Consider the following 13,314-nt stretch of genomic DNA (forward strand, 5'->3'; position numbering starts at 1 on the left):
CAGAGGGGAAAGGCCATGGGTTCCTGAGGCCCATATACCTCTTTTCCACCTCTTTACTTAGGCAAACAAAGCAGTGATACCAGCAGACTGAGGTTCATTCCACACTAGTCCCTCCACCCTGTGAAATATCATCATTTCCTCACTCACCCTTTAGGAAGAATGCACCTGCCATTACCGAATGGCTGTATATCAGTCTTTTCTTCTCATCCTCCCCCTCCCCCAAGCCTGATTTCCGACCATTTATTTTGGCAGTAAAATGCAATCGCAATGTCCAGTGTGGAACAGCAGTGTGAAATAATCAAGACATGGCAGAGTTACTGTGCTTTTAACTGAAAGCTTCCTGTTCTGCAAGTTTGCTGCTTACTTTTTCACTGCAGCTAGAGCATGGCGTCTCCAACATGGTGTGGAGCTTGGCATGGTGGGAAGATGCCAAAGGAGTGGGGAACTGGAAGATGCCAGGGATTGAACCTGTGAAGTTTATTATGTTCTACCTCTGTTCCATGGCCCTTCCTCAAGAGTTTAAGCTTGGTCCAGAACGAAGGGATCTGTGTTCTGAAACATCTTCACAGCTCTAATAAATTCTATTAGTAGGCACCAACCAGTAAATGCGGGGGGGAGGGGGGCAGCCTGAGTTGCACCCACTAAGTGTTTCTGTTGCCTTTGAGTTTAGTGGAGGACACTGCCCCACTGCCAGTTTGAAGTAAGACTCGGATGCCAGTCAACCAGATGGCCATCAACCCTCTGGGCCGATGTCGCTCACACATTGTGCCACATTGTCAGTACTGCCTTCCATGCCAAAACATAGAAAGCAATTATATTAGAAAGGAGGGTTCAAGTTTAGCTTTAGGCCCTCACTTTCAATCTGCACCACATTTTTTGCAAACAAGGGGCGGGGGTGGGGAGCCACATGCATGGGAGCCTCTAGATTCTGACACAGAACTTTCCAGAAATATCAAACGTTTCTCACTTTCCGAATTCCCCAAGTCACAAGGCGGGAGGAGCATGCTTCCTTCCTCCCAGAATCTCTTCCTTCACCCGAACATCTTCCCCCATTGACACAATTTTATCACCCTTTTGCAATAGGAAAGAAAAAGATCCAAAGAGAGTTGTGCTCTACTTATCCTCACATTTCTGCCTGGGGTACGCACCATGGGAGGTGCCGGCGTTGGCATGATGGCGGTGGGTGGGATGGCGTGGGGGAAAGGCGTGAAAGTGTGCTGGTGCGTATGTTGGTGGGTGTGCTGGTGCTGGTGCTGATGCTGGTGGAACTCCGTCCTCAGGTAAGGCGGTGGGCCCAGCGAGGCGCCGCGGTCGGCACTCTGCGAAGCCAGAAATCGGGTGTTCAGCTCCTGGCGGAGAAGATCTTGCTCTGAAAACCAAGACAATGGAAACATGAGGTTTTATCCTTCTGGTTTAAATACCGCCCAGTCTTTCCTTTTTCCTTTTTTTTTTGGGGGGGGGAATCACACTTCCACAATGTGCAATTGATCTTTGTTAATAGATGGATGTTTCCCTTCATCTCTGTTCCTCCATTAGTGCCAGCATGAGGATGGGGAACCTATGGCCCTCTATGTACTGATAGACTCCCACATGAAACAGCAGCCACCGGCATGGACAATGGTCATGGAGTTTGTTGGACAGCAACATCCGGAGGGCCACAGATGCCTCAGCCTTGTGCCAGAGTAGAGTTTCCCAAACTTGCGTCTCCAGCTGTTTTTGGGCTACAACTCCCACCATCCCTAGCTAGCAGGACCAGTGGTCAGGGATGATGGGAACTGTAGTCCCCAAACAGCCTGAGACCCAAGTTTGGGAAACCCCGTGCTAGAGGAAGAACAGAATAGCTTGCTTTTCTGTTTTAAATTCTCCTACTGGAATTTGATACAACCTGCTTGCATTAAACATGTCCAAACCCAAATTTAAGAAGGATACGTATTGTGGGTGTGGACAGACTTCTGGCTTGTCAGATCGATTCTTGGTTTTTTTGCCCCTGTAGAACCCTAAGATCTCCCAGCCAGAATAAGCAGTGGTGGCTGGTGCCCATCTGGGCTGGTAGGATCATCAGTAACTGTAGCTGAAGCCAATGGCAGGCAGAACCAACTAATTCCAGGTTTCTCTCCATCTTCATCCTCTCTGCTGAGTTCTCCAAGGACAACACTGAGACTTAGGAGAAGGATGCAGACAGCCAGGACCACACACTGGGTTGTTTGTAAGTAAGAAAGCGGGCAGGTGGCAGCAGGCTGTGGGGAGACTAGTGATTTGGTCATGGAACTGCATTCATCCTTATGAATCAGCTCCCATTGATGAGATGGGTTCCTCCTTCCTTCCCCTCTTACTCCCCCCTCCCAACTCATCTCTCTAATTCCCTTCCACCCCCCCTCTCCATCCCTCTCTCCCAGAATGCACTATCCCTGTGTGTATTTATGTGTATGTATGTGTGTGTGTGTGTATGTGTGGGATGCGGGTGGCGCTGTGGGTTAAACCACAGAGCCTAGGACTTGCTGATCAGAAGGTCGCGGTTCGAATCCCTGCAATGGGGTGAGCTCCCATTGCTCGGTCCCAGCTCCTGCCAACCTAGCAGTTCGAAAGCACGTCAAAGTGCAAGTAGATAAATAGGTACCGCTCCAGTGGGAAGGTAAACGGCGTTTCCGTGCGCTGCTCTGGTTCGCCAGAAGTGGCTTAGTCATGCTGGCCACATGACCCGGAAGCTGTATGCCGGCTCCCTCGGCCAATAAAGCGAGATGAGCGCCGCAACCCCAGAGTTGGTCAGACTGGACCTAATGGTCAGGGGTCTCTTTACGTTTACCTTTTATGTATGTATGTATGTATGTATGTATGTATAGAATCGTAGAACTGCAGAGTTGGAAGACACCACAAATGCCATCTAGACCAAACCCTGCAATGAAGGAATATTTTGCCCAACCTGGGGCTCAAACTCACGACACTGAGATTTAAGAGTCTCATTCTTTACCAACTGAGCTATGTAGCCCCATTGCATAAAGTATCTAAGTATATGCACACTCTTACCTGAGTAAGCACTTCCAGCAGGATGACCTGGAACTTGCAATGTCCCTGACGTCAGAGGAGGAGGAGGGGGCAATGCCGTGGGAGGGGCAAACATATTGGGGTGATGGGCGTGTGCAGGAGGTTGTAGGGTGGGGTTAAAGGTATTGAGCGGGCTGTGGTTTGGCAAAGAAAGGGGGAAAGGGGATGCTGAGGGGTGGTGGCCTATATGCGGAGGGGGTTGAGTCTTGGCAGGAGTGCTGCTTCTGCTGCTGCTGTTGGTGGAAATAAAAAAGAGGTGGAGAGGAAATGTTAGGAAACAGAGCTCCCGGAAGGTGCGAGAATCACCAAGCAAGAAGAAAACAGAGAACCATCTAACCCAACATGGTACCATGAAATGCAACCAAGTCTTCCTCTTCCTTGTCCCACCTGCCCCTGGCCTGATCTTTTTCTCCGGGAATGGTGATGCAATGTGGCTCTATTATCTGGTCAGCTGCACCAGGATGGAGGAGTCTGAAAAAGATGCAGATCTTCCTTCTACCAGGCCAGCAGCCTATCTAACCTTGCATAGTCCACTCTGACTCACAGACTATTTCCAGGATCACAGATAGAAAAGAAGGTTTCTGGGCCTGAGCTAGGCTTTCTTCATTCACACATTTATATCCAGTGTTTCTTCTGACATGGAGCCCAAGCCAATGTGTGTGGGCCTCTTCCAGCAGAGAGCTGCCCAACCTCTGCTTGAAGTCCTCCAGTGTTGCAGTGCTCCCCTCGTGCCTCACCCCAGTAGCTGGCTCCACTGTCAGACTACTCTGGCTGTCAATCGATTCCTCCCAAATCTACTCTCCTGTAACTTGAACCCATTGGATCTCGTCCTCTCCTCTAGACCAGCAGGAGAGAACAAGGCTTTGCCCTCTCTGTGTGACAGTCCCTGAACAGTGCTATCACCCGCTCCACACCCTCAACCTTCTCCTCTCTAATAATGCCCAGCTCCTTCAGTATTCCTGACTGAATCTATTTCATTTTGTCTATATTCTTCTTAAAGCAAACCACACAAATCTGGACATCGTACTCCAGATCAATGGTAGTGGGTGTCAATTCAGTGTTAGAAGCTCAGGTGTATAAGCTAATCACCAAATGCCACCTTAAACCTGGTCACCACAATGGAATGTCTAGGCACACCCATCTCCAGTTAAATTTGTTGTTGCTGCTTTCATTACCATACCACTTTATAGTTTAAAGAAGACATCTCAAAGCTCATTGAAACATTTTTAAAAACCCAGAATAAAACAAATGCAACCTTCAAGGAGAATATGTCGAAGTGACATTTTGTTTTCCCCATATTAATTTACCTACTTAATTTATAGAACTGCCCCTGAGCAGAAGGGCTCTAGGAAGCCAGAGTGGTGCAGTGGTTAGAGTGTTGGACTAGGACCTGGGAGATCCGGGTTCAAATCTCCTTGAAGTCATGAGGCTCCCTTGGGTTGGTGGGGCAGTGCCCCATTTGCCCTAATGGACCACGCTCTGCTGCTCTAGGTAGCACCTTCAACAACAGCAGATGCTTGGAAAATGCACCCCAAGAGGACTCACCTCAGACTGTTGAGGCTTAAGCTGCTGCTGTTATATGCCGACAACTGCTGGGCGAGGCTGCGGGAGGGAGGGCGGAGCTGGGCAGATGGCAGGTTTTGACGGGCAGGCTGCCCGGGAGAGGGCGGCCTTGGCAGGCGCTGTGTGGGAGTCGGGGGGCCGGTGGAGTGCTGAACCTCTCCCGAGGCCTGCAGTCTCTGGGGGGCTTCAGGTTGTGATGGGTGGTGAGGCTCCTTTGGCTGGATGGCAGCAGGACTAGGTGAATGTGCCTCTGAAGCAGGTTCCAAATGAGGCAGGGTCCAAGCCTGAGAAACCTGAGGAGAAAGCTCTTTAGCTGCGACAGGGTCAAGCAGCGGATCTCTCCCGCCCTCCTGGCTCTTCTCTTGACTCCGTTCTAATCCCGATATTTTGGGGACTGCCAACGCCCTGGCATCTTGGTCCTCATTTTCCGTTAGTATGCCAGCTCCTATATCAGTATCTGGAAACAGGAAGAGATGACACAAAAAAGGGTTAAGGTTACACCATGCCAAATTACGTGATGAAAGAAATCATAAACTGAAGCCAGGGTTTCCAGCACATCTTGAATCCAGTCTTCCACTACCTGCATTCAACTAGTGGCACTGAGGTTATGTTCTCTCCCCCAAGGAAAATGAAGTTGGTAGCAATAGAACACTCACAAACAGTCCAATTCTGGTGTGAAAGAGAAGTGGAAGGAAAGAGAAGGGAAATGAAGGACTGTAAAGCTGAGTGGAAAGAGATCTGCTGTAGGGATGGGGAGAAAATTGATTTGGTTTGGATTTGAAAGCAAAGCTCCCTGATGTGCACTTCCTGAAGCAACACACTTCTCCGAGTTTTCCAAGGCAATTCTCAAACCAAGCAATGTGTACAAAATGTGCAAACTGTGGATAAGAATGCCTGTATTTGTGAAAATAACATACAAAATTCTTGTTATGTTAGGGAAAACTGCTTGCAAAAATGAACATATTAAGCAAAATCTGCACTAAAATGCTGATGGGTTTTCAGTAGGACTTCTCTAAATAAAGTAATTCTCAAAATGGTATGGAAATCTGTGAAACTGAACTGGGAAAACGAGTAACAGAGAGAAACCAAAATGGCCAGATTTGCCTAGTAACACTGTCTTCACCAAAGGGGGTTAGTGCAATTTGGTCTGTCCAGGTCACTTAGAGCCAAAAGGAAGGAGATGTCCACAATTGGCTCTCTGGATGTTTTGAGGATGATGTGGCCAGATCTGAATTTAATCAAAGAACTGGAGCTGAGAGGGGGCTGGCAACCACTTCCTCCCTCAGTGCAATTTCCGATTTACCATATTTTTTGCTCTAGAAGACTCACTTTTTCCCTCCTAAAAAGTAAGGGGAAATGTGCATGCATCTTATGGAGCGAATGCAGGCTGTGTGGCTATCCCAGAAGCCAGAACAGCAAGAGGGATTGCTGCTTTCACTGCGCAGCGATCCCTCTTGCTGTTCTGGCTTCTGAGATTCAGAATATTTTTTTTCTTGTTTTCCTCCTCCAAAAACTAGGTGCGTCTTGTGGTCTGGTGCGTCTTATAGAGCGAAAAATATGGTAATTCCCCCACCATCACCACCAAAAAAACAACACCTACTCTTAGACCCACGATGGAAAGCATGCAGCTAAAAATGAAAATGTCAGGATTCCTGGACTTCCCTGTTTATCTGTTTGCTTACTTTTGCCAATGTGAGTTTACTCAGAAATAAATTTGACTGTGTGTCCAATGAGCTTCATTCCCACGGAGGTGTGTAGGATTGCAGAGAAAGAAAAGAATAGGGGTCTGAGAGACAGAAGAAGGGGATGCTGCAGAGAAAGGTAGTTGGAGGGGAAAGAGAATGCAAGAAATATCTGATGGATCAGGCCAGTGTCCCATCTAGTCTCAGCATCTTGTTATCATAGTGGTCCACTGTGGGAAGCCCAGAAGCAGTGTTAGAAACTTGGATATATAAGCTAGGAGCCAAATGGCTCCTTAAACCAGGGTTACAGTCGCCAAAACAGAATGTCTCATTGCCATTTGGGGGTCAGTGGTATTTTTCAATTAAACTTTTGGGTTTCTGAAATTCGTCCTGATTGTGCAGATAAAATATCATGGATAGAATTCTAAAGGATGTTAGTGTGTGAAAACAGACAAGATCCATAAATCTCCTGGCATGCACCTCCAGATGGTGGAGATGTTAGGCACCATCCTGGTGCCCAGGAATCTTCTCTTGGCTGCATGTGGCCAACAGCCAGGTGCAAAATTCACCTAAAGGTAAAGGGTACAGGGACCCCTGACCATTAGGTCCAGTCATGACCGACTCTGGGGTTGCGGCACTCATCTCGCTTTATTGGCCGAGGGAGCCGGCGTACAGCTTCCGGGTAATGTGGCCAGCATGACTAAGCCGCTTCTGACAAACCAGAGCAGCGCACGGAAACGCCGTTTACCTTCCCGCCAAAGTGGTACCTACTTATCTACTTGCACTTTGACGTGCTTTCGAACAGCTAGGTGGGCAGGAGCTGGGACCGAACAACGGGAGCTCAACCCGTTGCAGAGATTCGAACCACTGACCTTCTGATCAGCAAGTCCTAGGCTCTGTGGTTTAACCCACAGCGCCACCCATGTCCCTTTAAAAATTCACCTGGCACCTGACTAATTTTGAATGCTGCCCAGAAGCAGGACCCAAACACAAGAGCACTCTTCCCTCCTGCAGTTTCCAGCAATCGTCATTCAGAAGCACCACTGCCTCCATCAGAGCAGGTAGAGCATTTTGATTTTGGCTAGCAGCCATGGATAACCATGACTTTGTCTTCATAACTTTGTCTAATCCTTTTTTACAGCCATCCACGTCGGTGGCCATTACTGACTCTTGTGGGACTGATTTCCATAGGTTATGTGCTGTGGGAAGAAGGACTTTATTTTGTCTGTCCTGAATCTTCCAACATTCCACTTCCCTGGATGCCATGCCAAGCACAGAGGGCAACAACCAGAACATAGTGCCATCAAGAACCACCTTTCCAGAAATAAAAATTGTAATGTTGAAAGAAAGGGAGGGGGAGAGATCACAATAATTAGAGAGCTATGCCTTCCTGTTAGAAATTCCCTGTGAAGAAACTTTCTCCCTCCACCCCCACAAAAAAAGGGATAAAGCATTTTCCAGTGGAACTCCCTGACACACAGAGTGTTCCACTATCACCTGGGTGTTAAGATGCCTGTTCTCTCTCAAATGCCAGATATTTGTCTGTTTCTTGAATGTGAAGCATAGACTCCAATCTTTCAAACATTTTCTTTAAAAAAAGTTTTCCTTCTTCGAGGTAATGATAAAACAACTTATAATTTAATATAAATCTATTTGCTCCAATAGGGCCTGGTGCAGGGGGATCTGTTAGAAGACACTGTTTTTCATTCTGCTCATCTTCGTTGCAAGCAGCACTGCTTCCATTCCACTGCACTTCACCTCCCAACAAAAACCACATTCTTCATTGCACGGTCTGCTGCAGCAAAATTACATAACTTACGCTGTTATGTACAAAAACCACATTGTCCTTGTGTTATTCCATCCCAATCATTTCAATGCAGAGCAAACACAATGCAAATAGCGAGCGAGGAGACATAATCTTTTTTTCCCCTTTGCAAACTGAAAGCAACAACTGCCGGAAAAGCCAGCTATATTTGCAGAATTGATTTCTGGTATGAATAAGTGAACATTGGCAATTTCCACTCCCGCTGTCATCAGAATTCTCAACTGCAGCCCCAAACTGCAACATTAAGGAGCAACTTAAGAGCATCACAGCATCAAACAGGACTTGACTGGGGGTGAGAATAGCAGCATTGGTTCTTTTTACCAGATTATATGGGTACTGAATGCTGGAGACAGGCTATTTCTCTGCCCATTTATTAAAGTTCTTTTAACAAAGGTTTTGCTTGTGTAGGCTTCCAAGCTCCTTTCCCAGAGGGCAAACTTGGAGCGTGGCCTTCCACCTGTCACCTTACCAGAGGCTCGTGACTTATCTTGGCTGCTGAAATTGGTGAAGACATGTTGAGGGAAAGCTCCGTATTGGTTTTGCTCAAATTAGCTCTGTAAAAATGGGGAGGTGTAGCAATGAGAAGGGGGTTGGCAGCCCGTACAAAGATTCCATTTTACGCTTGTCGTTTTGGGTAAACATTCATTACGGATCAGGAAAGTCTGCATTGACCTCAGCCCCTATCCGCACCCCCTTTCACCAGGCCTCAGCAGGATCGGAGGCCTTGTATTACGGAAAACCCTGGTAATTGGGAGCCTGGCTGGCAGCGCCAGGCATTGCTCAACGAGCAAATCAGACTTTATTAAAAACAGCTGAATTTTCTTCGGCCGCAGTCTCTAAATAATGGAAGAAAACCATGCAACGGAACATGGTAAATAAAACCCCATTGACTGCTCTCACGGGGAACACATTTTTCTGTTTCTAGAGACAGATAGCTGTGCCCATTGTTAGTCCTACTCAGAGTAGACCCACTGAAATGAAAGAGCACAACTAAATGCGATCCACTCACTTCAATGGGCCTAGTGTGAGTGGGGTTTAGTTGGCTTCATCCCCCACCTCAATATAAAGAGCACTGTTGGATCAGGCCCATCTGGTCCAGCTTCCTGTTTCAACAGAGATCAAGCAGATTACTACAGAAAGCCCACAGGTGGGATATGGGGGCAATAACTCTCTTCTACAGTGGTTCCCCCTCAACTGGTGTTCAGAGGCGTAATGGCTCTGGTCCTGGAAGCCAGCACATCTCGTCGTCATTGGTACGAATCTGCCTAATCTTCTTTTAAAGGCATTTAATTTGGGGGCCAAGACTACATCTTGTGGAAGCAAATTTGATAGATTAACAATGCACTGTGTATAGAAGTACTTTCTCTTGCCTGTGTTGACTCCTTCGACATTGAGCATACTGCCACAGACAGGGGAGGGAGAATGGAGCCGTTGTGGGCACAAGGTGCATTTCTCTCCCCGCCCCCTAAAATGCAGAATGATGCTCAAACCAGAAAGAATACACCTATGAATGAACCCACATGAAAATTGCATGGAGATTTTCTGCTTTGCTATGTTTTAAAGCCAATAAAGCATTTAAAAAAGAAAAAGAAAGAAAAAGTAAATTACATGGAGTAGAAAAAGACTGATCTATTCATCCCAACTTGTGTCTATTAGATAATGATGTTATTCTTTTGTATAAAGTAGCCCAAACTGAACTGTTTACTGCTCTCACAGAAAATTCAATTTGGCTCAAAAATCATCATCATCCTCATCATCATCACACCCTTTCCCCACAGCGGGACTCGAGGCAGCTTACCAGGGGTGCCCAAACTTTTTTCAAAGAGGGCCAGATTTGATGAAGTTAACATGCATGAGGGCCAACCTTTTTTTTACAATTTTACCCCCTAAGTTGTTGACCTTATTTCAGTATTGAACTTCTTGAGCTTTTTATAGGATTTGACCCCAATAAATAAACTGCCACAGGGGTCAGATAAAACTGGCTGGGGGGGGGGGCGGATTAGGCCCCAAAACGGACTTTGGACATGCCTGGCTTACACAAATTAAAAGACAGATAAAATACGAAAAGCAAAAACCATATAAAGGATAGCCAATAGGCCTAGGCAATATATCATCCAGGACTGGTATGAGGAGCAGAATGTAATGTCGGCTTCACTCAGCGGTATATCGCTGGTGAAACTGCCACTGCTCCTGAGTCCCTTTGCTAGTGACTTCCTCCAGCAAATGTTGCTAGCAGCTGTGGCAATTTCACCCAGCACCTCACAGGCATAGCCAACATAGCTTGTTTTTTTCAGCATCATAGCTGTTTGGCTGGCGATATACGGCAATGTTGAAAAACTGGTATCGCCCAGCCCTAGTAATCACGCAGAATTAATTAAACTCTAATAGAATTAAAACAATATAATAAACAGATCTATTAAAATATAGGTAGTAAAAGCAGCACAGCACTATTAAAAGCCTTTTCCTTTAAAAACAAAAAACAGTTCTGAAACAACTCTTGGAATAAACGATTGTAAGGGCAACAAGGAGGGAGCCAGTCTAATTTCTCTAGGGGGGAAGTTCCAAATTCTGGGAGCAGCCACTGAAAAGGCGCTCTCCTGCGTCCCCACCAGGTGTGCCCAGGGCTGGATTTAGGTTTGATAAGGCCCTAAGCTACTGAAGGTAATGGGGCCCTTTATATGTCCAGCTGTCCTTTGTCAACAACAAATTGCCGCTGTTTTTTGTGTTGAATATATGCTATATGGTAATTTATGGACCTAATAGGTATCTAAAGCCATATGCACGTAACAAAATATGTATTTTATCAAAGTAATTGTTGAACTGAAATACAATTAAGAAGAAGCATATTAATATTTTGGAAATGTACATCCAGATTTTTTTTCTTTAATTTTTTTTTGGGGGGGGGGGCAAGAGAGTGGGACCCTCAGTTATAGCTTGTTTAGCTTATACGTAAATCCGGCACTGAGTGTGCCTTTGAGGGTGGTGGAACTACAATCACTATACAAATTACAGTATAGAAGAACAGGATCAGCAGATTTTGTTGTTGTAACTGCACACAAATATAATCATTCATTACAAGAACTACCAACAGTGGAAGATTGGCAGATGAAGATGATGGACTTTTCGGAGCTAGCTGACCTGACTGGAAGAATCCGCAACCAGAAAGAAGAGGAGTTTCAAGAGGACTGGAGGAAATTTAAGGACTATTTGAATAAATATTGTAATATAAAAAAATAGAAATTACTTGAAAGAAACAAATAGGCCTAGGATTAAACTAAGTTATAATTAAATAAATGGGATTTAGAATGTTAAGAAAAGTGAATAAGATGGACTATAATTGAAAATTGTTTTAGTTTAATAATGATATTGGAAAGCTGTTACTTTTAATTACAAGGAAACTCAGAAGGGAGGGATTTGAGGAAGTCAACCAAGATGTTTAAAAGGTTGGATTTGTGAAGAATTAAGTTTGTTGTTATTGTTTATCTGTTTATTGTTCCCTTTTTGTTCCCTTTTTCTGTTTTTGTGTATCATTTTGCTTTGTGGTTTGTGTTATCATTGTGGAAAATCTAATAAAAAAATATTTTTTAAAAAATATATACTCATTCATTGTTTGGAACCTTCTTGAATTGTCCACTTAACAGTGCAAAAGGTGGTATTTGGGATTGTAGTTTAGAGGGGGGGCAAACAACAGCTCACGGTATTCTTGGGGGGACGATATGTGCTTTAAATGTGTGGTTTGGACGTGACTCAAGTCAGAGGACTGGTCCCACTAGCTCAGCATTGTCTACCCTGCCATATGGTTAGTCTTTCCCAACTACACTGGCTGAAATCCTTAAACGGCAAAAGCCTGAGGTCGATCTTGAGCCCCTTTTGCATGCAGAACATGTCGTCTACTGTTGAGCTTCCCAGACATCCCATTTTGCCATCTCTGGGAACTGCAATTTTTAAAAGGAGATTAATACCAAGTTATAATAAGCACCTCCAGCACAGCACTCAAAGACGCTTTGCTCCCCCAGCATGGGAAATGAGATTACAGGCTCCAAGTGTGCTGGAAATGCCACATGAAGGCAAAATCTACGAGCTTTGCTTGCCGACATTGCAGGAGCCTCTGCTGAAATGCAAACACGCAACCGCCTCCATCAATTATGGTAATAAAACAATGTGTTTTTCATCCTTCAGCCAAGTTCTGCTCTAAAAACTGGCTCCCTAGAGTGCAAATCCTTCCAAGAACATAATACCCCTCTGTTGTTTCCTTCTTGAATTTGTTCAGCTGTCATTTGGGATAGACAGTAAATGGGCAGTATGGGTTTAGCTTCCTAACTCTTTGTGACACTCTGTGGAGGGAGAAGATGGAAAGAGGGACATAAACCATCTCAGCCCTGGACAAATCTATATTTTAAACAGCTGGTTTCCTAACCACAAGGGGGCCATTTCTCCACATGCAGATAAACAGAGCACATTATTAAATCAAAAAGTGGTACTTTAAAAACAAAACAAAGCCCTAATTCTAGGAGCTACTAACTCAGGGCGGGAAAGCCACACATTAAAAGCAGAAAGTATTAAAGCAAGCATCCAATATTGGATATTGGTGTTTTCTGAAATAACCTCCTCTGAAAAGAAAGCTAAATGAAAACTTTTTTTATGGGGGAGAGTCTGCTATGGTTGAAAAGCTCAAAGTCAAGCTTGCCTTACAGATCTTTAGTGTGCAAAATCCTATATAGCACAGGTAGTCCACGGGGTCTCCTTCAAGGTTTTTGAAGTACAACTCCCATTGATATCCCCCCAATAGCTAGATAAAACCAAACATAGCCTCCCATCTCCAGACATGGGCTTCAGCTTCCATCAGCCCCCAATTCTCAGCCTGACCAGAGGTCAGGAATGGTGGGAGTTGTAGCCCACAACATTTGGCTATCATCGCATCAACTGTCCCTGATGCATAGCAAGTATTCATGATCATCCAAAAGGGAGAAAGGAAGGTGGACAACTTCACAGGCTAACAAGCAACTCTCAAAATATCTCATATTCAAAGTAAGAGACAGCATATGTCAAAGCGGAGATAGCCTGGCTGCAGTAACCTATGCTGTGATAACTTCTACAGTGTTTTGTATGTAGGTTTGCTTTAGAAGGCGGGACGTGGGTGGCGCTGTGGGTTAAACCATAGAGCCTAGGACTTGCCTATCAGAAGGTCGGCGGTTCGAATCC

General features: G+C 45.4%; 1 protein-coding gene across 5 annotated transcripts in view; it reads right to left on the reverse strand.

Moving 5' to 3' along the window:
- The window catches only part of AUTS2 (activator of transcription and developmental regulator AUTS2), a 689,755-nt gene that overhangs the window by 24,302 nt on the left and 652,139 nt on the right, over positions 1 to 13,314 (reverse strand). For 4 of the 5 annotated variants that reach the window (XM_080982806.1, XM_080982805.1, XM_080982808.1 and 1 more), the window contains 3 exons: positions 4,588 to 5,062; positions 3,025 to 3,275; positions 1,128 to 1,369 (listed from right to left, as the gene is read on the reverse strand). In XM_080982806.1, the coding sequence (XP_080838932.1) occupies positions 1,128 to 1,369; positions 3,025 to 3,275; positions 4,588 to 5,062 (968 nt within the window). The remainder of the gene's footprint in view (positions 1 to 1,127; positions 1,370 to 3,024; positions 3,276 to 4,587; positions 5,063 to 13,314) is intronic. The other variant, XM_080982807.1, reaches the window with a different exon arrangement.

The sequence above is a fragment of the Podarcis pityusensis genome (assembly GCF_964106645.2).
Source record: "Podarcis pityusensis genome assembly, chromosome: 15".
Taxonomy (NCBI): Eukaryota; Metazoa; Chordata; class Lepidosauria; order Squamata; family Lacertidae; genus Podarcis; species Podarcis pityusensis.